The 25,852-nt window shown below is 41.6% G+C and overlaps 2 protein-coding genes across 2 annotated transcripts in view; one reads left to right on the top strand and one right to left on the bottom strand.

The window, feature by feature from the left end:
• The window catches only part of nphp4 (nephronophthisis 4), a gene marked incomplete at its 3' end in the record, with an annotated part of 185,112 nt that extends 166,207 nt beyond the window's left edge, over nt 1–18,905 (bottom strand). Inside the window, exons 1-2 of the mRNA XM_083975577.1 lie at nt 18,654–18,905; nt 18,142–18,279 (exon numbers count right to left, since the gene is read on the bottom strand). Of these exons, the coding sequence (XP_083831703.1) occupies nt 18,142–18,279; nt 18,654–18,830 (315 nt within the window). The 5' untranslated portion in view covers nt 18,831–18,905. The remainder of the gene's footprint in view (nt 1–18,141; nt 18,280–18,653) is intronic.
• Nucleotides 18,906–19,499: 594 nt separating this feature from the next.
• dffb (DNA fragmentation factor, beta polypeptide (caspase-activated DNase)) lies at nt 19,500–24,100 on the top strand (the record flags this gene model as incomplete). The annotated part of the gene is made up of 7 exons (XM_083976229.1): nt 19,500–19,622; nt 21,343–21,469; nt 21,816–22,001; nt 22,155–22,234; nt 22,311–22,484; nt 22,580–22,680; nt 23,719–24,100. 7 exons carry the CDS (start codon nt 19,500–19,502, stop codon nt 23,966–23,968), a joined length of 1,041 nt encoding a protein of 346 aa, XP_083832355.1. The 3' UTR covers nt 23,969–24,100.
• Nucleotides 24,101–25,852: the final 1,752 nt, after the last annotated feature.

Consider the following 25,852-nt stretch of genomic DNA (forward strand, 5'->3'; position numbering starts at 1 on the left):
AGCGCTGAAGGAGGAATCACGGGCATTGCACAAAACAAAGAGGCTGCAAATGAGCATTGGTTTTGCATAGCGAGGTCCAGAGCACCAGGAGTGTAATTGACGGGACCCTGTTGTTCGACCCCTGGAGGTTTCCCAACGGAAAAGAAAACAGGGCATTTCCATTTAGCTGTCGCTCTGGCTGGGATGCAGGAAGTGCTGGTGTCAGCTACCTGAGTCTTAGATAATAGACCTGCTCCACATGTCTGCATGCCTGTCTTAGATATTCACATTGTACATGGCACTGTGAGTAGGGAAGATGAAGAAAAGTTGTCTGCATGAAAAAGAAAAGCACATGAATGCACCTCCATTATATAAGTGCACCTCCACTGTAACTCGCAGCTGCTACTGTATAACTGCTGTGTGTTGCCTGAGCTCCTGCAGTCATGTGAAGCAAAGCAAGCACATGCACTGGGGAAGATTCTTGGCTTGTTATGCTTTGATACTAGTTTTGGCAGCAGAGCCAACGCCTTGAGGTGGAGGAGAGAGCTAGTGAGGGAGAGAGAGCGATACAGTAAGTCATTTGACAGGCACAGAACCAGGGGGTATCAGCATCACACATCCACTCACTGTGAAATCCTCTGACTGTCACCAGCACAGGAGAGATGAGAGATGACTGTGTGGATAATAGAAAGGCAGAGAAAATTACAGTATGCATGAGCGTGACAGTTTAATTAAATGGACTCTTAACTAGAGATGGGCATTTCAAGCTAAAGCACTATTCGATAATCACCGAAAACGAATCGATTATTTTTCAAATATTCGTAGGAGCAGTACTGCCAGTCGATCGTTTTAAATCACCGACTGAAAAACAGTCGTCCGTCATTTGAAAAAGAAATCACGGACTGTAATGTCGGTAGCGGAGAATATTGTAACGATATCGCCTCTCTTCACGGCGGTACCGTTCAATTAAGTCCTCGTCGCGAAGTATCAGTATTCTCCGGTATCACTTCTCATCAAGGTCCGCACCTTGCGGAGCTGCGACTTAGTTTCACTTGTTTTTTATTTGACAGAGTTTCACACAGAACTTTCTTTTTATTTAATTTTTTTTTTTCACCTTTGAGAGAGAGACAGAAAATGGGAGACAGAGAGGGGGAGAATGACACGCAGGAGGGCCGCTCGACGTGGGAATCAAACCGGGGCCGCCTGCAGTGAGGACTATAGCATCAACATGGGGCGGCTGCTCAACCAACTTTCTGATGGCTCACCGTGCTTCTTTTTCTTCTGCACAAGTAAAAAGGGAACATTTACATTTTTTCAAGACGATTGCCTCATAAACTATTCGAATATTCGAAAATAATTGCCCATCACTACTCTCAATAGAGGTCATCACAGATCAAATAAATATCAAATATCTCAACCCAATGTGAAACTGATTTTTGAAAAAATTACCAAAAAAGGACCTGATCCAAATTATCCTGATGCAGCCCGACCTCGGTCCAAGCTCCAGACCTCAGGTGATGAGTGAGTGGGACCAACTCAGCAAAACAAACTAGTCAACTGACAGATGTAAGCACTCCTAAACCCACAGTCTGTCCCAACCTCTGCCACTAGGGGTCTCTCAATAAACAAATACGGTAACTATAACAAATCCAAACTCCTCCCCAGAAACGGGCAACAGTTTTATTTTTTACCAAGTAAAAATAACTAGGACACTCCTCCATTGTCATAACATACGCATGCACATCTGTATACACCTGGGTCAAAGATAGAGTCACTGAAACTAGTGCGACAGCAGATATTTAAAAAAAAGAGCAGGAGTTAATGGAGCTGATTGGGAAGTCGAGGGCAGTAAAATGTGTTTGTTCCCATCAGCTGTGTGACTGGTGAAGGAATGAGGACGTTGAACAGGCTGCATTTAAGAGGCAGCGCACGCTGTGTCCCGTGAGATGTGTAATGGGGGCCACAGTTAAAAGAAAGAAGTGGTATAATATCAAAGATTATGTCACAGAGGCCAAAACAGAGAGAGAAAAAGAGAGAGAGAACAGGTGGAGGACAGGGAAGAGCTGATCTATCAGCCAAAGATGGGAGGACGGCAGCAATTACTGGAGGAGAAACAGCCCAATTATGTGGAATTCCTCCAAGGAATGAGAGTGACAGTGATGCGATTTTTATCCGGCAAGAGCTTTCACACAACAGTAATTGTCATTTTACAAAAACCTCCATCTGAGGTCATTTTAGACAACGGACACTTTAAACGCCTAGTGAAGCTACCAATGTGTAATTTTCACTGTAGATGAGGAGGCCTGGCCTTCATGTAACCCAGCCCCTGAGGCTGAACCAAGAACCAGGAGCTGCAGTTCCTCTACTGACCACTAGATTGTGTCTCCAACAGTGAGTCAGTCCTCATAGACTCCCATGTTAACATGTTCAACTTGACAGCAGAAATAAACATGTATGCAGCCTCTGCAGCTAATTTTCTCCTTCATGGCGACTTTTTAATTGAACTCATCTGTTAACACTAGTGGTGTCCCGATTACCATATTTAGATACTTGATTATTCACGGACATAAAATTGATCATAATCGAAGCTTCGACGGCCGGGGGGGTCGTGGCAGACATAACGAATGTATGGCAAATTAACACTGCATGTCTCCAAAACTTATCAGGCAGATTTCCAGGATGCCAAGTAGCCTACTCATGATCGATTACCATGGCAATGAACGAAGCTTCGAAGCTTCGATTTTTTTGGGTCAGCCCTCGTTAACACTTTATAAAGCACTGAGGGCGTGGCTTCTCTGACAGGTGGGGTATGTGTTTGTCACAAGCCTCACCTCCACACATGTACCACCTCCATTTTTGGATTAGCTGGGAGTTAGGGGGCAGAGACACTTCCAAGACAATAATGTTGCGGCAGCTCACTCTGAGCTTTAGAAACCAGTAGGTGACATACTGTATATCATATATTTACATTATCATTATTTACAATCTATGAACCTCAAACCCTCCTTTGTACCAAAAGAAATGTCTCTACAGCACCAATAACTAAGACATGTTAGGTCCCAAAAAACTGATTTGTTTATCGTGTTTAGACTCCTGTGATATCATCATGAAACAGCTGAATTTTTGTAAAAAAAAAAAAACTTCCTTACAGCTGATGATGTGGCTCCACTAATGACATTCAGTGAAGCTTGGACATATCAACAAGTAGCAATTCAATTAAAGATGTGAAAGGAAGTGGTTGTCATTATACAATTCTTAGTAAATATCAAAATGCTTTCAAACAAACAAACAAACAAAAAATGCATAGAACTCTCTCTGGAGTTTTTACCCACCCACAATGCATTTCTTTTTTCTCATATTTGCTGTCTGAAATACAACAAACAAAGCATGAGTGAATGAAGCACATTCAAAGGTCTATCCTGCTACACCGGCTCTACACCCACTATCTTGAAGCTCAACAGTTCTCTCTGAATCTTTTTCCACACTATGCATCCGTCTCTTGACATGATCTGGATGCCGTCACTGAAGAACCAATCGGCGACATTAAAATCAAATCACGGCGAAGCAGGGAACCATTTCGACCTAAGCTTAAATTGTGGAGCAAAACAAACAGGAAGAAATGTGAACCACTGCTCAGTTCATTTGTTTTCTGGTGATCGAGCTTTAGCTGCAGGGTATTTAAACGTTACTTGTCTGAAAACACTGTTATCACCTGAGAGAAACAAAGTCTTTATCTCTAAATACAAAATACAGACATTGACAAAGATGGATAATGGCTTCTAACAGACTTGAAGATAACAGATGAAGCTCAAAACTGGGCTGGTGATGACGCGGAGTCACGTGTGTCCTGACCGGTTCTGTGCCCTGGATCACAGCCGAGGGCCCCAGTCGGAGGCAGATGAGAAATTAGAAAGATGAAAGACCGACGCAGTAAATGTGACATTTTCCTTCAGTTCCTTTCCTTCAAATCTACTGTCAGCATCAGCGCCAACTCCACTCTCCATAATTAATGCTTGCGCCAACTGACAACCTCTTAATCAGCACAATTCCTCTAACTCTACCCTCCCCACCCCATCCCCAATGAGTCCACATCCCATGTTTTTTAGCTTCAGTACCTCTGGTGTTTTCTGCCTGCATGGTGCCCGACACCAACAACAAAAACAAAAAGATTCTGCATTCTGTCTGTGACATCCCCGCCTTCCCCAGTGACAGATCTCAGCGCTCGCCTGTTGAAGTCTTAAGTTTGTCACCCAGGTTCTGGTCTCCTGACATTTTGTAAATCCCGTCTGAAATGCCTCACAGACAAAAACCTGCGGGCGCCGACAGTGAACGCCCGAGATGCATCACAATACGGCAGGAAGACAGGAAATATATACGATGAAAGGAGTTGGGGGAACACTGCGAGACTTCAGATCCGGGAAAAGGTAGAGTTGGAATTGACACGTCAAAGCCTGAAACAACAAAGTACAAAACAGACAGAATCCCCACCGCACCCTTGCTTCTGTGTCTCTCTCTACCCCACACACAGGCAATGCAGACCCCAGGGAGAGCTGATAGCTGAATTACAAGGACGGTCTCGCTGTGTATGTGAGTGTGTTTGGAGGGAAAAGAGTGAGATAGAGGGAGAAATGAGATATGGAGGAATGGAGGAAGAGGAGTCAACTAAGAACCGAGTCAATGCACACCTCACACAGCAGAAATAAGTCTCATGCACAAACATCTAACACCTCCTCGAGACTCTCATCCCTCCCATACTGTCACCTCGGCAGTAGCCCTTCTGGCCCTCGAATTCCCTCGAACTCACACACACACACACACACCTACAGAACATGGCTGTGTATTACGAGGTGTACCACTCCAGTGTGTAAAGCTGTTAAGCAGCAGCTGCTCCACTAGATGTTTGGTCCCCTTGGAGCTAAAATATTGATCAGTTTTCAGGCGAGGCAGCGCAGTCTGCGCCCCCACCATCCCCATGTATAATTGAAGTGTATCTCTTCGTGTGGCATGCCAGCTGGGAGAAAGCATTAGGCACCGAGGTAAGCTGAAGGCCTGTCTATGCTGCCATGGCAGCTCCTTTGTCCATCAATCATGTGGCTTTTCACACAGGCAGGTTTCATGGGCCCCGCTACATTTACTGTAGGAAGTGTCGTGCCTTGTAAAAAGAAAATAGAGAATGTAAGACAGAACATAACAAGACTCGATATAAGGACATGTTTTACTGCCGGCCATTTATCTGAGGACTTAGTGGCTCCGAGGAGAGGATTCATGGCTGCTCTGGGCTAGCAAGTTTAATGCACAGCACAATTTAATATGTTAAAGGATCGGTTGGTGTCATACCAGATTTTTCTTATTTCTAACCAAACCCAACCCAACTGTCTGTGGCACTGAGCTATTCATAAATCTTTAAAAATACAACAAAGAAATGTTTTTTCTTGAAGGCTGCATCTTAAAACAGCTTTTAGCAAATGTTAGTCAAAAAGGAGTGAAATTTGGAAACTAATTTGGTTGCTCACAGCAGCAGAAAGGTGTATGTGGGATCAAAATACAGCTCCCTTGATCAAGGTTATGAGGAAACGTGTTTAAATCCAGTGTTTTACTGTATTAAGATCCACGTGATGTTTTTATATTGTGAGTGAAATAATCGTCAACACCAAGACTGAGTGTTTCCACCTTGAACCAGTGACAGGCTAAAAAGAGGAACATAGCCAAGCTTTCATAGGTCGATGATTTGAGGAACCAGTACTGTCTTTTGGGGACTGCTAACACTGTGCAAGTCACTGCCTGTTAAAAGCTAACAAACAAAATAAGCAAATAAAAGATATTAACAGCGCCAACCATTCAGAAAAGATGCTAACTGTGCTAACAGCTCTAACTGGTTTCTAGTCTCTGGTTCTGGTCTCAGCAGACTCCTCCTCTGAGTCTGGGTCTGACTGAGGCTCAAACTTGTATCTGAGTCTCTATGATTTTTCCTCTAACCACCTTGATGCTGTCTGCTCTTTCACCTGGAGCATCTGGAGCCAGCAGGTGGTGGGCGGGGCTAAGGGCCTGATCTAGGTTTCTCAACCAGGAAGTCAGTCAGGGGAAATATTAATATGTTGAACTAAATATGACTCACAGCAGAGTTTAAAACATGACTTGAGATGAACTCTAATAGTTTTGAGACAACAGTGGCAGTCTGTGGTTAGAAACTTTACAATGAAACCAGTGCTTGGAGTTGTCTGTAGAACATTTATTGTGAAAAGTTAGAAAAATGGAGATTGTAGCCTTATTCAGTCTGACTCTGATAACAAAACCAGTCTCCCTCCTTCTATTTACATTTGCCACAGTGGCAGTGGTGTTTACAAGTTCCTGTAAACATGCGCTGAAAAATAAGGAATGAATGACAAACAGCACACACACGGCTTCACAAACGAGACACAATTGCACGCCTTCCTGAAGTGCTGAAAGGAGCCGGATGCTGAATGGAGTGGAGGCCTCCGAAGACCGACTATCCTATCTGCACAGCAAATAGCAGCGCGAGTGAGAATGAAAAACACAATAACACCACAGCAAATGCACCTGTGTATGATACGCAGCATGAGCCCCATCACAAACCTGACAGATGCACAGCAGAAATGTGTATCCTGATTCATATTAACATCACCTGCTGGTTCGCACACAGCTCGTGAACGATTGCTTTAATTTTGGTAGTTTACACACACACACACATACATAATTATAGGGCTGCAGCAAGCATTTCCAAACCTGATATGATGCGTAAAACATTTACCAAAACTGAGCACATGTACAAGGAGGCAATGCAGACTGCCTTCAATAATCTCTATGGTTTTTTTTGCATGTGTTTATGTCATGCCATTAACATGACAGATCTATACATAGAACAGCTCTCAACTTATAAGGCACAGGCCTGATTCATTGTTTTATTTATTCTCCCCAGTTTAGGCTTCAACAGGCTGAGGAGCCCACAGGCTACTGAGTGTAAGTCACACATGCGAAATAAAAGGTGGTAATTACACCATTAGAGCAAACACCACCCCCATAGTTACACATTCGTTTAGTTTTTCTTATTAAAAGGTTCAATTAATTAAACAATAATGCCCCACCAAATTGTTTAAAACAACCTGTTTAGAGTAGTGTGTCTCCATCTTGACACACATCATGGCCTTGAGTGGATTTTTTAGCCATTATAGCAGCATGGCCCAAGAGATGGCAGTGTTATCAGTGCGCCACATCGGTCACTCTGAAACACACCAATAAAAGATGGCTCCCCTCAACATCTGTGAAATGTCTTACCAACCACTTAATGGGGGAGGCCATGAAATTAGGTTTAGATGCTCAGATCCTCATCAGGATGAATTCCCATTCCCACCAGCTGTACCGGAAAGTTACTGCACAGCAAATGCTACACAATATGATGAGAGGGTGAACACAATAATAAAATGCTACTGTGTCATTGAGCATGTTATCATGATGAGGGTAAGGCCTAAGGCTGAACCAAAACCTGCAGTGAACACAAGAGTCAGTCTAATCATATACAGTCTATGGTCTAAAGAAAAACAATCAGGATCATCTTAAAGGGATAGTTCAACATTTTGGCAAAATCAGCTTTTGGAGTTGTTAGACTGTGTATTTGATGAGTTTTGAGGGACAGGGGACCTGTACCGTTCACCTCCATTGTGTTCGCTGAGCAGCTTGCGTCTTTGCCCCGAGGATCTCAAAACAACATGCACCAAAAATAAATAAAGGTAATGAACATACTCCTATGACTAAAGGGGTTATGGCAAAAGGCGAATTTGCCAAAATGTTGAACTATCCCTTTAAAGTTATAATACGGAGTTTTCCCACATTAAAATGTATCAAAATGAACAGACTCGTGTGACATGTTCTTGGTTTTGTCCTTGCATCATCCCAAGTTTTTGCAATAATTTTAAAATCTAGAGAAATCCTTTATTTTATCACAATAACACAAATGTTTACAGTGTCTGCTCTGATTGACTTTACAGCAGGTAAAGAGACAAACTCATATTAATGTTGGTGCTGCTAGTCATGTGCTGATGTCATGTCGCCACCCTGTAGCTCAGATATAAAATATAACTCGGACATCAGACTGAATTCAGCTGCTGCACAGAGCAGTGTAGTGCTTGACTGCCGTACCCTCATTCTGGGTATATTGAGAGTTTTTTCATTCTATAAAAAAACATGGCTGACTGAGGAACCGCATCCGACCACGAAAAACATGTTTGTCTCTAGGAAGAATTCAACAGTTACAACAGAGTGTGGTTTTGCTCCACAATTGTGTCAGCAAACCAAAAAACTTTGAGCCATGTTTTTTTTGTTGCTGTTGGATGCTGATGGTCAGCTCAGGTGTCTGTGCTACCATGGTAACATTGGTTCAGCCTCGGTTAGCCTGAAAGATAGCTGTAAGTGAAACTGATCTGTGAGCAGCACAACAAACCGGCCCAACATCTCTCTATATGGAACCAGCTCCTGGTGTCAATAACCAGAGCAGCAGCAGCAGCAGCAGCGTCATCTACAAACCAGCCTCACTGAAAGGTCACAGGTTGACTGAGCGCTGTAATGTTTGATTGTAGCCACGCCTCCTAACAGGGAGGCACAAAATGTATTTCCTAATGGTTTATTCTTTTCTAGTGAAGTCAAATAAAGAGTTCATATGAGAGAGAGGTAATTTCACCTTTTCCCTAAACGCTGTGGAGAAAAGGGCAGAGCTTCCTCCTGTGTGACAGCTGAATGGACACGCTCGAATGGCTGTGCATCGTGTGCAATCATACGTGGTAGACTGCAAAACACTGTGTATGGCACACAGCAACACAACACAACAAATATATACCCGACTCCAAAGAGAAGTTTTCCTTCAGCTGAGCCAGCCTTTCTCCAGTATGCGTCTCCTTTAGAGAGCCAGCCAAAGAAATGAGAGGGGAGGGAGAGAGGGAGGGAGGGAGGGAGGAGTGGAGGCTTTAACAGTAGCTTCATTACAGCATTGACAGCTTAAATTTGGCAACCTATTCCGCACTTTAAGGAGAAACTTCAACTCTACAGGACGACTGCAATTCATTACTGCGAGCCTTAAGTCTGAGCTGTGTGGGATCCTTCACTTTGAAATGGGTGTTTCTTTAGAGAACAACTGTTCGAGAAACAAAAGCAGAGGAATTACATGACTGATGTTCAAATGTTTTCTCATCAGTGAAGCTGAAGCACTGTCTTTCTTCCTCTGCTTTCCACTGCTTTGAAGTCATGTAATAAATACAAGCCGTGTGTGTGTGTATGTGAGAGGTATTGTTTTATATCACATTATATGGACCTGAGTCATGGCGATTCATTTAATTCAGGGTATAGCGTTAAAAGGTCAGGTCTGGACGTGTGATAACGAATAAAATAAAATATTCAGGTGTTTGTTGCTTCCGATGTCGTCAGACCAATCAGCATGTGTAGACCTACAAAAAAAAACAGAGGTTGCACGGACAGGAACCAAACTTGGCCTTTTCGCCGAAGCCCAGCTGTCGGCCCGATGATGTTTGCACATGTGAGACGAAACCACCGGCTCCCTTGCGAAGGGCTGCGAGTTCAAATGGAGTGATCATAGTGAGAGACAATGCAGAAAGATGCACATTTCCCTCTGCTTCCTCCGGTCTCTCAACAACAACACACCCCCCCACCCCTTCCTCTCCCTCCCTATAAACACTGTCAGTGGTGCAACACTGCCCTCTGCTGCCCACGGTGTTCACTATACTGCAGGCTGAGAGCGGCAAGGAGGGGGTTACCCTGTAGGAAACATCTCCCCGACTGTCAAACAATCTGAGTCATGGCGTGAGGACAAGCGGCGACTGGTGAGAAAGTATCGGTGTGTAGTCTGGGCGGTGTTAGACATGGGATAGAAAAAGATATTTACATTAGTCAGCTGGCTGCTTGTGGACGAACTGCTTAATAGAGGTTAACACAAAAGCCTATGGCACGACATGACGGTACACACACACACACACACACACACACCACACATTTCCATTTGTGCATCCGAGTGTGAGTTAGTCGCTTCACACATAAAAAGCAGCTTTCAGAAAAAATGTGAAAACCTCCGTATAACGTTTGACAAACACATCAAGCTGCCCTCAAAGTGTGCAAAATAAAAGCTTAGAAAGAGTCTGACTTGACAACACACAAACAACACACACACACACACAGAAAACACAACAACAGACGTGGTCGTCATTGTCAGCGCGTCTTGGAAAGAAACGCAGCGACGAAAACAAGAAAACAGATTTAGTGAGAGCTCTCTCCTTCTCGCTTTAATCACTGCTCATCGTTGCTTTTCACCAGATATTAAAACCAATCCATCATGGCTGAGTGAGGAGGGAGGGGGGTGGAGTGGGGGGGGGCTTGCAATTTTCACAGCTCTCCTGTTACTCAGGAGAGGATACCCCCCCTCTGACATTATTTGGATATCAAACAGCAATTTGCCACTCATAAACAGCAGCGTAAACGCGAGTGCATCGGGCCAAATCCAATAAAAAATAAATAAATAAATAAAAAGAGGCTGGTTGCAGCTCTCGCGGCACGACACAGAGAGGGGCCAGGCCCACTTTATCATCCTGATAGGATATGATGTGGTTTATATTATTACCCAGGATGGATAATGGGATTTGGATGCTTATTGGGATACCAAGTGGGTTTGAATACAGGCTACGACTATAATAGTGGATCAAAGTGAGGCCGTACGCTGCGAGAGATTGTTCGATCAAAAGAACATCAAGCGGAGGAAAAGGGGAGAAAACAGATGGTGACAGAACTGGAAATCAGAATGTGCCATAGCTGTGACTCATTGGTGTCGCTGTAAAAAAAAAAAAAAAAAAAAAAAGAGAGACTTACGCAACACTCTGCATTTAACAGCCTGCTACAGCACACGGTATTCTTTCCATTAAAAAAAGGACTTTTCTCAAATACATCTTGTACAACAGCTCCGCACTGTAAGCTGATCAGACAGCTTCCACGCCGGCCGGAGGCCACGGGACTCTGGCGGCATTGTGAAACAGTGGGTGACCGGGGATGTAAGGAGACCTTCAGATGTTTGATTTAGAGAGAACGTCCAGCTGCTCCCCACATATCGGCTCAAAACTGGGGTCCAACTGATTCACCAGCAGGCCCATCTAATGGCTGATGTGAGACTTCCCCATGCAGACATATGGGTATCAGCGTATACACTCTGGAAGATAAGATCCTGTCTGAAGACTTTTTGTGCCTTCAGACTTTGCAGGCAAACTTCAAACTGTCTGGTTTTAATTTCCTTGCATTGGTTGATCCACTAGAGGAAAATCACTTTAGTGTCATGTTCATTCAGTTTGTGGTTTTCTCATTTATATAGGTTTGCTCCACACAACACTGTAGGGCTGGTGGGGGCTTGTGAAATGAAAGTGTGTAATTATTAATTATAGGCTTGATCTTTTTCTATTTTATTTACAGTTTACTGCAGTGCTGCACTGAGGCCATTTTAAATAGTAAAACTCATTTATTGTTAAACAGGAATATCAGCTGATTTATCTGCCATCAGAACATTTTACTCCCTAATATCAGCATTGGCCGCAATACTACCACATCAATTGGACACTACTCAAAACCAACAGGACGACCCAGAGGAGATGGTAAAAAAATGACGGTGGGTGACAAATGTTCAGATAAGTCTACTTTGGGGAACGTTTTGTAGTTTGCGACTGATGACCCGTTTATAAGAGACTCCTCTGGCAGGCGCTGCACTCAGAGCACATCTGTCAACCGCAGGATCGATGTTAAAGTCGTGTGATAGCAGCGGTGACACCTCCTGAAGAGCTGATGCCAAAAACCCCTGCCATCAGCAGAGCTGCCTTTCTGTTTGTTTCCTTTTGATCCTGACCTCTGGCTTTCGATTATCATAGGAGGAGGTAGGATAAGAGATGTAGAATGAAAGATGGCTGCCAAACCAAGGGAGCTTATGCATATGGACAGAGGGCAGCAAAAGCTCCTGTTTGTTCTCTCATTTTTCCTCCCTCCCAAGCAAAAAAAAACATCCATGTTTAACTCACAGGAAAATGTGATGCACTGATACATCCATTTAGTGGTTGTATTGTTGACTGTTTGTTTCCAACCTTAATTCACTGCTTGCCCTTATTTTGTTTCCTATGGAGCAGAGGGGTTCAATGGTTGTTTTACATGCACACTATCATTCAACAGTGAGAGCCCCCCCGCCAACAGGTCACACACCACCTTAACTAACACATTTTCTGGGGGAAACACTGCCATGATTTTAGTTTCACTGGAAAAAATAATGCAAAAACAATGCAAGTCAATGCTCTGATGAAAGTCTGAGAGACTGAAAGCTAAATGTAGAGGTTTTAATACAACATCCAATCAAAAACCTGAACTAAAGCTCCTTCTTCTTTAATCACTGTGACCTCTGTTCACATTAGCCAAATTAATAATCGCTATCACTGGATTAAAGTACTATAAAGTGTACAAGTAGTCATCAAGGGTATAAATTGGCCTCATTGTCTAGATTTATGTGATCTGATGGGGTTTAAATCATAAATTTAAAAGGATAGTTCAACATTTTGGCAAATTCGCCTGTTGCCATAATCCCTATAGTCATAGGAGTAGGTTCATTGCCTTTAATTATCAGTGCATGTTGTTTTGAGATCCGCGGGGGAGAGACGTGAACTGCTCAGCGAACACAATGGAGGTGAACGGTACAGGTCCCTTGTCCCTCAGCAAACTCATCAAATACACAATCCAACAACTCAAAACACTCTCGTGGAGAGGTTGTGACCTGCACATTCGCCACGCTATGAAATAATGATGTATGTATTATGTAGCCAGCAGCATAATATAAGTAGTATATATTATGTAACATTACAACACAGAAAGCAAATACTTGGAACTTCATGTGCTTTTGAAATCACTCCGCCCAGCAGCCGTGTCTGGAATGAAGTTTTGGCTACGCATTTGTCTCGAAAACAACTCTGTTGTTACATTATTATTTCATAGCGTGGTGAATGTGCAGGTCACAACTTGTCCACGTGAGCGTTTTGGAGTTGTTGGATTGTGTATTTGGTGAGTTTTGAGGGACAGGGGCAGCAGCTTGCGTCTCTGCCCCGCAGATCTCAAAACAACATGCACTGATACAATGTAATGAACCTACTCCTATGACTTTAGGGATTATGGCAATAGGCAAATCTGTCAGAATGTTGAACTATCCTTTTAACAAATAACAGGGTTTTGGACCACGGATCAGATGTGTTACAGTTTCACAGCTTTTTTATCTCAACTGCGTGTCACTGTGTCTCTTCTACTTGAACCATTGCAAAAAACACTCATTTTTGAAATAATAGTGTGATGCCGCAGGTTTGCGTGGTTAGACATCATCTCCACATGCCTGACAAGAAAAGCTCTGGACTTCACAGTGATGCATTAAAAGCAGTTTGAAGCCTTCCACCTCATCTTTACTTCACCTCTCATGTACAAGAAGGATAGACACACAGCCCTCAGGGTGACTGGGTTAAACGAAAGACATCCTTTTCGAGTTGAATGATACCATGAAGATAATCCTATTTGTGGCCTTTTTCAATATCAGTGTTGTATATTTTGTCTTTTGTATCACAAGTCACTTCGTTGCTGCGACATTCTCTTTAGATTTCCCAGAGGTAATAGAAAATTTCATCATCAAAGCTCATCTTTCAAAGAGAACATCACGTAGTTTGACATCAAAAAATTGTGTCTTTGTTCCCTTTGTCTAATCATGATTACAGAGGAGACAAGACTTGGAGAACAACGGTCGGGGAAAAAATGGAAAAAGTGAGACTACAACTCTGGCCAAGTTCTCCCACACCGACTTCCATGATAAAACACAGAAGATTACAACTGAAATCCCAAGAAAAACAAGCAGTAAGTCTCCACTGCTGTTTGTTCAGAGCAGCAGAAATATCACCACTTGGAAAAGACGGTGTTACAATAAATACTACAGCAAGTACATGTAATTGCACCGAATCTGCCTCCAAACCATAAAGCACTGATGTTGTAAGGGTTGGAAGTTGCCTGTTTGTCATTATAATGTAGCCAACAAACACCGATTTCAGCAACACAATCTCGAGCAGCGGCCTAATAAAGACAATAACCCCAAGCTGAAAGTGATGAGATGAGGAAACAGAACTAAAATTATCACCACGTCACAGGAGGAGCTGTGCTTCAGGCTCACAACAAGCCATCGACTCCAGAGTGAGTTTTACAGCTCACGAACTACAGCTCACGGCTCTGTACTAATTTATCGGTAACTTTTACAATAGATTTAATAGTTTAGGCTATAAGATGTCAAAATGTTTGTGAAGAATGCTTTTTACACATCAGCCAAGTGTGATGTCTTAATCATATTTTTGTTTCGCTGATGAAAAAGGGCAAAATCAAAAGCTCATTTTAACCTGATAGGAAGTTGAAATGTTTGGGATTTTTTTTTACTGTGTAAGTGACTTAAAATGATCAATATTATATGTTCCAGTCACTTTAAACATTATTTTAACCCACTAACTGATTCAGTATCTGCTGTATTGTTAAGTAATGTACTTAAATGTAAATGTAAATGTACTTTATTTATACAGCCCTTTACAACAATCCTTTCGGTGTACCAAAGTGCTTTACATAGTGTAATAATAAAAAGAAAGAAGCAGAAATTTTCTGTTTCTGTTTGTTTCTTAAAGCAGAAGTAAGTGATATATTTGTGTTAATATAAGTCTTAAATAGTTATATCTTCCGACAGCAATCACTTACATAGAGTGTTTGGTCTGAAACACGGGTCTGTCAGTCACTCTGCTCTGCTCTGAGCCGAGGAGAAAACATTTATCGTATCCTACAGTTTTTATCCAATGAGGAGAGAGAACGGCATGCAGGGCTGTGTGTGCAGCCAAGGGACGCCGTGAATGTGGCGACGTAGGGACGAGGACTGTTATGGTGCGTTCAAGGAAACTCGTATTTTTCAGACCGTGAAGTTGTACCAGTTCGATCTGGTACGAGTTCACCGGTCGGAAGTTACGAGTGGCCGTTATAGTGACTTTCACCGGTAAAACAGGTCGGAAAAACACGAGTGAGTTGCCTGGAACGCTACAAAGTCGTAAGTTGTGACTTGAAGCTGTAATTTACGATTTCAAAAGCCTGCCTGGAACGCAGCATTAGCGAAAACGACCGGACCACTTACTTCTGCTTTAAGTGTTTTTTATACGAGCCTATCAAAGACGAATTTCTGTCACTCGAGACAGACAATAAAGTTTATCTTATCTTATCTTATCTAAATAAATAGGTTTTTAGCCTGGATTTAAAAAGGCCCGGGTCCGAGATGAGACGCATCTCGGTGGGGAGCTTGTTCCAGAGCCTGGGAGCAGCGACAGAAAAGGCTCGGTCACCCCAGTGTTTAGGGATCTGGGCACTTCCAGTACAAGTTGATTCGTCGACCTCAAAGCTCTACCTGGATCTCGGATGGTTAAAAGCTCGGATAAATATAATGGGGCAAGGCCGTTAAGAGCTTTAAAAACAAACATTATACGTTTAAAATCAATTCTAAAAAGGACAGGAAGCCAGTGAAGGGAGTTAAGAACAGGGGTAATGTGCACACGTCTGTGAGTGTTGGTTAAAAGACGGGCCGCGGCATTTTGCACGAGTTGAAGGCGACTGAGGGAGGACTGAGAGACGCCAACATAAAGTGCATTACAATAATCTAACCGTGAACTAATTAAAGCATGGATGGCTTTCTCGAGGTCGTGGCGGCTTAAAAACATTTTAACTTTAGCTAAAAGACGCAGCTAGAAAAAACTGGTCCTGACAACATTACTGATTTGTTTGTCGAACTTGAGATGACTGTCAAAAGTCACACCCAGATTTCTGACAGTTGAACTGAGCTTTGGAGACAGGGTGCCAAAGTCAGCTGACACAGTATCTCCAAACACAAGTAATGGTGCTTATAAGCACAGTAAAGCTCCTCATTGTTCAAATAGTAAAGAGTTTCCATACTGGCTGCCAGTAAACATGTAATATTAAAGAAATATAGAAATGTTAGCTCTATTTAAATTATTAACTTACTCAAAACAACTCTATAAAATGTTGACAATGTAAACAGTAGAAAGCTGGTGAACTTATATGTGGGGGGAAAAAATATTTTTTTAAATTCTCTTTTTTCCCACAGAAAAAAGGTTCAGCAGGAGAAAGCCTCTGAGCCTGGTTCTAAAACTCTTCACTGCACCAGAATAAACGCTACAATACAATACAATCCTCCACCAGCAGGACACAGAGGACCCGCAATAATAGGGGAAAAGTGTAAAACTGAATACTCAACAAAACCTCAGTCTTGTAAAATGAACAAATTATAACATTTAGGTGGCAAATCCCGGCTGCCTGCCTCGCTGTGCTGCACTGAAACTGGATTTATTAAAACCCAATAGTTTATCATAATTTATTATCATTTTTTAAATTATTATTGCTAATGAGCAGCTGGATATTAAATTCTCCAAGGGCATCAATAAAGTTTGTCTGTCTCTCTGTCCTATTTGGCCTCGCACAGCTATTGTGTTACTGTCAGTGACACTGTAAACAGCTGTTGATGCTTATGTTGGCTATGTAGAAAAGGCAAAAACTGACATTTAGCTCCTTTAAAGGAGGCAGAAGTAGTGCAGATATGGAGACTGTCTGATAATAAATTTTTGCACCCTGTTGGACCTATATCTTCTCCAGTATATCATCTGTAAGGAAAAAAATGACAGAAATGCACAACTGAGCAGGACGGCTCCAAAGACAGTGACTTTCAAAGTACCATTGTTCAGGCTCAAACAGACACATTATTAGCCATCGCTGCAAAAAATTGCTGTGTTAATGCTGCTGCGCTGAGGATTTTAAAAAAGAGCCTGAGAAGAAAGTTACACCTAATTAGTTTATTATGGTTGGTGACCTCATGTATTTCTAGCTTATTGCTCCATCCAGATTCAAAATGAGCAGAGGTTTAATTGGCCAGAGTGAGCGAAAATGACTGTGTAGTTGCATGGCTGTTAGCAAATCTGTGTTCTACTATATTAGTTTCTATGAGCAATGGGGTCCCAAAAGGCACAGTTTTGAGTTGAGTTTGGAGTTCCTAAGGGCCGAAGACTAATATCACTAACCAACCACATCCTCTGATTTGTTTTTGTTTTTAAGTATATTTCTGGGGGGTTTTAATGCCTTTTAATTGACAGCATAGTGGGGAGAGAGACAGGAAATGGGGAGGCAGAGAGGGGGAATGACATGCAGGAAAGGGCTGCCCGATGCGGGAATCGAACCTGTAGTGAGGACTGTAGCCTCAACATGGGGCAGCAGCTCTACCAAGTGAGCTAAAAACACGCCGCTCCCTGATTTGTAGTTTTATTATTTTGGCCATCATCTGTTTTCTAGAAACATGTATGCGTAACCGTATACTGACGCTGCAATGTAAAGTTACTGTCCACAAAATCTGATTAATGCACACCAACAGAGCCATGACGAAGAAGATACGATGAGTTTGTGAGTGTTAAAATTGAAATAAATATTGTTGGTTATTGGGCCATAGCTATTTAGTTTTCTAGGCAGCTTTATTATCAAGTGCCACATTTACTGTGTAATGCAGATTCATTTGAATAAATTCATATCCAAACCCTGTAAAACTAGCAGAGCATGTGTCATTTATGGCACCAGCCTGACCACTTAGGGAAGTGATGGATTAATGCTGTATCCACGCTTTTTTATAACTGGAGAATCTTCTAAGTTGTTGCTTCACATAAAAATATGGCATGAGAGAGTGAGCTGGAACAACTGCAACTGGAATCACTTATAGGCAATCAGGGCAGTTTGTAACTGTGTTTTAGTCTGGGAACGTCCTCAAGAGCCACACACAATCATTCACAACCATCGCTGCTAATTTAGCTGTGAGTGGAGCTTTTGAGTTGGTTCTAATTAAATAATGGCAGCACTAAACTAATGTTATTCATGTTCTGAATGGGAACTGATTTTACTACATGATCATCAATCCACTCTCTACTGATAAAGATCAACACGAGAGGAGTTTTAAGATAAAACCTCATCTGCATCCTCTCATCCTCTGGCCTTCTTTCAGTGTGATGCTTTTCAAAATAAAGTTACCTCGTTGAAGGATATCTTGGTGTTTCTCAGCCTTTGCAGTGGGCTCCTCCATGTTCTCCCAAAGACTTGCTGGTGGGTTTTATCAAACAGGGTCACTCGCAGCTGGAAGGTCAGGTCTTGTTCCACTTCAGGCAGCTCCTGTGACCGTAATGGGGGAAGAATTTCACATGAGCCTGAAAGACTTGGTTGTTGCCATATACTCCCAACTAATATCTGCATGAGTCATCAATAAAAACAAACTATGCATGAAGATTATCTGTGGTGGATTAACTCTCAAACAAAGCTCATAGCCTACATTGTACAGATCAATTTGTGTATTATTATTTTTTTAAAGCTGATTTATGATGATGTTTTGTCTGTGGTCTACTCTAATGGACTCTGGTGAACAACCTCAAACCTACACAGAGTTTGTATGTGTCAAACAAACCACCACCGTTTTACTGGCGTTAGCACAATTGTTAGCTTGCAGCTCCATATCTACCGAGCATCTAGCGGTGTCTGTGAGCTGTCACCTGCGGCAGGTGAGGTGCTGTGACCCGGTTGAGGCTGAGCTGGAAGCCGTGGGACTGGGTGAGGTGGCTCTCCACGGCCAGGCGGACTGTTTGGCTCGGTGGGGGGACAAACCGGCTCCTGTCAAACACTTCCTTCCAGCCGCCCGCCACGTTGGATACATCTTCTGTTTTCACCATGTTCTTTAGTCAACAGACATATTACCACAACATGGCAAAGGAGAGAGTAAAAAACGTGACGTGTAAACAAGTATTACACTGAAGATTTTTCTTTGCCACCCGTTAAGATTTTCAAACACGCGGTCGCCATATTGAAATCGGACTGAACCATTTAACGCAAAGGGGTTACTAGCGCAGATAATGTTTCCATCAGCATTATTCTGGATTAAAGGTTAATACATGACTACTGTATATTTGGTGTAGGAATAACTGAAATTAAATAAATGTAATGTAAAGAATCATTTTATGGTAAACTAAATGTTCAATCATAATTTCGAAGATATCCTCCAAACCTTCCAGTTGGTATTTTCCGTCGTGGTGCATCAGTTGCCATGGTAATCCTCACGTTGCCATTTAGGCCTGCTTTGCAGAGCATCGAACAAGCAAAAACAATACAGAGCAGAGAGGCAAATCAACGCCCTTTATACTAGAGTCAATAAAGCACACAAAATACGGTAAAATAATGTCCACAGTAGAAACTAAAGATAAAAGCACTGGAAGCAATGATGAAAAGCTGCAGCGCCTCACTTCACCCACCAGAGGGCGATAACGCGCCGTCACTGCGCGCTGTTCGCCTGAAGCTGAAGAGGAAGAGGAAGCGGTAGTTACAAACCGAGCTGCCGCGCTGAGATGTTTGGATTTTTTGGTAAAAGTAAACCTGTGAAAATCAGGAGTTTTAGTGAAAACAGGAAATATGGAGTGGCTGCTAAAGACCTGAAGGAGCTGATTAAGAAAGGCTGTAAGACTCTACAGGTGAGTCCGTGTGTGTTTAACAGCTGTTTTTTAACCTGCTCCTCTTCTCTCATTGCAGTGATAAGAGTTTACACAGCTGCTGAACAATAGAAACACAGCTGTCGATAAATTGACTGGTAAAAGTTGCTATTAACATGGTTTTAGTGTCTGGGGACAAAACTTTATCTGTTTAATTAACTGCTGTCCTACATAGGCACGAGGCCGGTCCAGTTCAGGGTCAGACTCTGTATCCTGCACCAGATGTGACGAACATAAGAAACTGACAGAGCTTAAGTTATCTTCTTATGATGTTACACGATGATCCTGACACGTCACAGTGCATTTAGATAAGACTCAACATTATTAATGTTATTTACAGAACAGCAGAACGAGAGGTCAGAGAAGTTCACAGAGACAGTGCAGAGGAGTTACTGTGTGTTCCAGATGTTCCAAGTCATAGTAATAACTGTAATAACAACTTTATTGCACTTCATAGCACTTTTGAAATCAGAGTTACAAAGTATTATAGTAACATAAAAACAAATCAATAAAAGACTCAGAGCAGAGGCCAAGAGTCCATTAGCAAGGCAAGAAAAGAAAAGTAAAAGAAAAAAAACTGTAGAAATGAAAAGCAAAAGTAAAATTAAAAAAAACTGTAGAACTACTGCTGCACCATACAAAAACATCACACTGTGATTATACAGACAGACTTTGTGATTTCAACATGAATGATTATGTTTCCCTTTCACCTAAAAAAATAAATACAATTGATGATGTGTGATGTTTTTTGGGGTCTTGTGTCAAACAAACCTGTCCGCATATGTTTTGAGAATAAGATTTCTTGACCAGGGCGTCTCTGTAGCAACAATGACAAATGTGTAAATGGGCAACTTAATCTTTGTGCACCAATAGGTAATATATATTTATTTAATTCGACTAAAGAAAACCCAGTGCAATTCAACATAAAAAGTGCAAAAGAAAACAAAATGAAACTCATTATCTCGAACAGCCTTTCTTCTTCTAAATTCACAAACTGCCCGGTTTTAACCATGCGTGGTAAAACACCAGATCTCAGATGAATCAAGTCAAATCTTTGGTTTTCAGTTGAGACTTTGGGGCAGAGTTTAACAGAGTTAAACAGGACATCAGGCAGCATATTTGTCCCTTAGATGAGAGCGGGTCTGACACATAACAATTTGTCATAAGATGTCAGTTTAAAAGTATTCCAAATCCAGCCAAAAAGCTATGTGCTGTATGGAGATGTCTCTTCTGCTCTGAGTGAACATCTGTCTGCATCTTTATCTCTATCCATATCCTTGTAATCAGAGCAGACTCTGTCCCAGGCAACATTTAGTAAAAAGACACAAGATCATCACGGTGTCCTCACTGTCCTGTTGTCACTTCTCCAGATTGTGTGAACACTGTGAAATAAAAATAAGAAATAGTCTCTTATCAGAAAACTGAACTTTATTCTGTGCACCACAGTAAACCAAACCAAAACAGTAAAGACCCACATCTTTAGGCATTTAACATCATTTGATTCATTTATCTTTCTATTTATTTGTTAAGCTGTTTTACTGGTATGTCATTTTATTCTATGATAATTTCCTGCATTGTTGGAAATTTGCATTGCATTGTTGTTATTTCTGTTTTTTGTTTTTTGTTACCTCCCTTTATATTGTACATCTCACTTGAAATTGAAATAACATCCATTATTATTGTTATATTATGACATTCCCAGTTGCCGCTCACTGGTGCACACGTTTGTTTGTACTCTGATGGGACAAAAGTGACGGAGGAATTCTTCTTGACTCTGCCCGACCACACTGAGCTGGTGCTTCTCTCCAAGGAGCAGACGTGGAGCGGGGGTGGGTATAACAATATAAACAATCAATCAATCAATCAGTCAATCAATTCAGTTCCTTAATTGTTTTTCATTTACCAAATCATAATGTACATTCTCAGAAGGGTACTTACAGAATAAGGTGAAGCTGCTGTTTATTATAGAGAGAAACCAACATTTTGTTTTGTTGTAACCATAACAATAACAGTTATACCTGTAGATAATGGTTATACTGATCACAGTGAAGATAACACATATAGGTACGGCTACCAGTGTTATCAGTAATACCAACAGATAAATAAATCATCATCATTATCATTGTCAGTAATATTCAGGTGCTTCATCTCTGACCCTGCGTGTTGTGATTTCAGTCGTGTGTGACATCAGCCGGTTACTGATCACAGACCGTTACGGCGATGACATCATCAAGGAGGCTAGGGGTCTCCTGTCTGATGAGCGCTCTCCAAAGAGCCGCAAGATCCTGGCGGACCTGCTGCAGAACCTGGAGGACAGGTCAGAGCTGGAGAGCAGAGGGGAGGATGAGGATTGGTTCACAGGTACGAAGGAGTCATCGAGATGATGGTCTCTCAGTCTCTTGTTTTAAAAAACTTGGTTGGTTGGTTTAGGGAGATGACTGGGTGGGTGGGTGGGTAGGTAGGTAATGTGTTGTAATGTGTTATGAAGTTGACATGAACTCATTTTCATTTCAGGCATCGACACTCGGTTCAAGACAAAGTCGTCCTACATGAAGTTCAACTGTGAGAGCAGGATACGAGGTTACATGAAGGAGGTAGGTCTGTGGGCTGAGGCTCTGTCACTCAGTCAATAACTCAGTCAGTCAGTCAAGTGTTGGTCTGTGGTCTCAGGTGGAAGCTGCAACCAGAAGTATCCAGAAAGCTAAAGTCAAGGCTGAGTTCCTGAAGGCGGCCAGCAGCCTGGTGGAGATGCTGAGAGCCGACAGATACAACGGCTCGTACTTCAGCAGGACGGAGAAGCAGCCGGATCGACTCTGCACCCGGGAGGGGTGGTTCACCTGTCAGGTATGAGTCGACCAGACAGACCTGAATGATTGAGTGACACACACAGATCACCAGACTGAACTGATCACTGGTATTTACACCATTGTCTTCCTCAGGGGTCGTTTGACCAGAGCATGTGTAAGTCCCTTCACTCCATCAACCCGTATGGCAGCAGAGAGAGCAGGATCGTCTTCAGCACCTGGAACCTGGACCACAGGTCAGAAACTTCTCACTGTCCAGGAGCCAATCAAAAATATAACAATATCCAGAATTATATTAAAGGGACAACGAGGAGTTTTGGAAAAGCGAAGCGTTTTCACACTACATTTATGAGCCTCCGCGCGCACCGTAAAATTCTTTTGACCGGCGCAAGACGGACTCATGTTTTCATTCATCAAGAATTAAAGTCAGAGGTTCAAAGAGGTTCACATACCGTCGGAGTTCCGACCATAAACGGCGATTCAGCTGCGTTATTCTCATGACTCGTTGCGAAACCGAAAGTAAAAAACGCTGGTCGGCTCGACCAGCATCTCCGCCACCACTAATAATAACAAAATAACGATAGAGACAGAACAATATATTTATCGAAAATGGGCCCATTAACAATTGTGGGTAGCGGAGATTCATCCACATTAACGTGAGACTTTTTTATAACCGAATAGAAACTCCTCGTTGTCCCTTTAATATCTTTATCTATTTAAGAATCATTCCCCACATTGTGTGGCCTGTCATATTTAAAAAAAAAAAAAAAAAAATCTATTGACTAAAAGCTGCTTCCAAGCTAAAGTCCTTGATAGAAATGTAGTGAAGTCAGAAGTGACTTTTATTTTTATTTTTTATTTAACCTTTATTTAACCAGGCAGAATCAATTAAGAACAAGTTCTTATTTACGTGACAAGATACTGAAATATTCTTAAGTGCATTACTCAAGTAAATGTACTTGGATACTGTGCCTCCCTGTTGCTTCACACATGTTCTGTGCATGTTAAATAAAATTATTCATTCACAAGTGTCATTTCTCCTCAGTAGATTAATTTTTATACTCCACATAATTTGCTTTTGTGCATTGATACACATCAGCATACCTTTATGTTTTAGTTTATCCTGCTTTTCATGTCATTTCACACACAGTATTGTGAATGTAAAAAGTTGGCAGAAGGACTTTATGTTAAAACAAATCACTATTTTAACGATTGACTCGCCTGGTTCAGCAGACTCCATGCTCCCTAACATTTCCTCTTTGTGTCGGCATCAGGATAGAGAAGAAGAGGACGGTCATTCCCGCTCTGCTGGAGGCTCTGCAGAATCACAAGATGGCCGACATCAACCTAAGCTATTTCTACCGCCTACTGTTCACCAGGGAAAACCTGAAGCTGGTTCACATCGTGTGCCACAAGAAGGGAGCTCACAACCTGCTGTGTGACGCCAAGAAGGTTTTCAAACGAAGCAGCGACGCAAACAATAGGAAGCAGACGGACAAAGGCAAGAAGAGGCGTCTAAAGTGAAAATTTTAAGAATTTATCTGTGTACGGAAGCTGAGAAAGGCCACACGCAGATATTTTATCTCAAGATAACGAGATGTAGAACTTGTTAGTTAGAGGTCAGATCTGACAATGGTCTTCTATGAAAAGACAGTGTCATTTCTGCGTTGTTCCCTGATAACAGGATCGTTATCTCGGTATAACGAGCTTTGTTATAATGACATGCTACATGAAAAATCACACAAAGACAAAAACGTGCTATAATTTCAGAAAAGAACTTAATCCATTTGACAACACACAAGCTGCAAAAACAACACAGCATAAGTGTTTCTTGGGACACAAAAAAGTGACGGCTAGTAGCTATAGGCTAATGCTAAGCTAAGTACATATTAGCAATCATGTCAGAAACATCAAACATGTGATATTGGCATTATAATAAACTAAACAAATTTGTTTTTCAAACACCACCAACAGATTCCCAACATCCAAAGTCAAGAGGCAATGAACTAAAGTCCATCAGTTTTCCGTGTCCCCAGAAACACGACTGTTTTGTTATGAGTTTTTGCAGAGCATGTTGATGCAAGTTGTTTTCTGAATTTGTAGCACATTTGTATCTTCACATGTATTTTTTTTTTTATTACACTGCATTGAACTCTCAGGGCCACCATATAACATAATGAAACAAAATACTTTTTTTTTCAGCTTCCGTACTATGACAACACAGTGTATCTGTGAATATCTAAGGAGCTTTTTAGAAACAAGGTGAACTCCCAATTTTATTTATACCTCATTGAGTTAATTATAACACGGAAGTGAAATCATGAAAAACATTTATTTGTTCTTTTTGTTGGCACGGTGATGTAAAATGCTGCAACTGGCTACAATGACTGTTTCCTACAACAACTGTACAAGGCATTCAATCAGTCACAAAGCTGAATACAGTAGTAGAATATGAAAGAAGCATTTTTTGCATAAATAAGGCAGTACAATTATATAAAACATGTGTTGGACGATCAGAAGAGAAACTTAATGAGCACAATGACTTCCACTCTGATTTCACTTTTTTTAAAGTCAGATCTAAGTTATTCTCAGTTAATCAGAAACTTCAGTGTGTTTTTATTTAACTATAAATGTTTTGTTTGTCTTTTCTACAAATGTGAACTTAATAGGAACTGCATCAGGGAAAACAATTAGCTGCATTGATAAAAATTATGTGAGATATGTTTATATACCGACGGATGTATTTTATGTTATGAAGCTGCCAAAGAAAAAAAATTGAGCAGACAAAGACTCACTGAGCAGGAATATGAGGCTATGTCCACACTGCTGCAGTTTTCTTTTAAAACATGTCTGTCTTTCTACACAGTGATCATTCACACTGAAGCACTAGCGGTTAAAGTAACAGCAAAAGTAGCGGCAATTAAAAACTGCAAATTAAAGTGTTACTGAGCTTGTTTTCTTTGCTGCAGCTGCATGCACTATCTACTTCCTGTTAACATCGGCTGGGATGTGCTCTGTGCGGGTGATTGCTCAGGTCTGCCTATGTTTTCAGGTGTTTTAAAGTCTAGATGGATATTGTTTTTGTCTTAAAAAGCTATTTTCAAAATAAAATATACGATATAACAGTATGAACGCAGCCTAGGACACTTGGTGAGAAATGACCCTTATTCTGAAAACTACTGACACAACATTCATCGGAAACAATGAATTTATGATATTAAATCTCTGACCTGTGTGTTCCCTCCTCCCTCGTCACATGAACTCTTTAATATTGACATTTTTAACCTTTTGAATTGTAAATGTGCACGGAAAAATAAAATGTTGTTTAGTCTCAAACTTTAGTGCAGCACTGTATTTGGCATTTCTCTATAGAGGGTATGCACATGACGTCACGGTACTCGGAAGTCG

This window comes from Trachurus trachurus (genome assembly GCF_905171665.1).
Source record: "Trachurus trachurus genome assembly, chromosome: 7".
Taxonomy (NCBI): domain Eukaryota; kingdom Metazoa; phylum Chordata; class Actinopteri; order Carangiformes; family Carangidae; genus Trachurus; species Trachurus trachurus.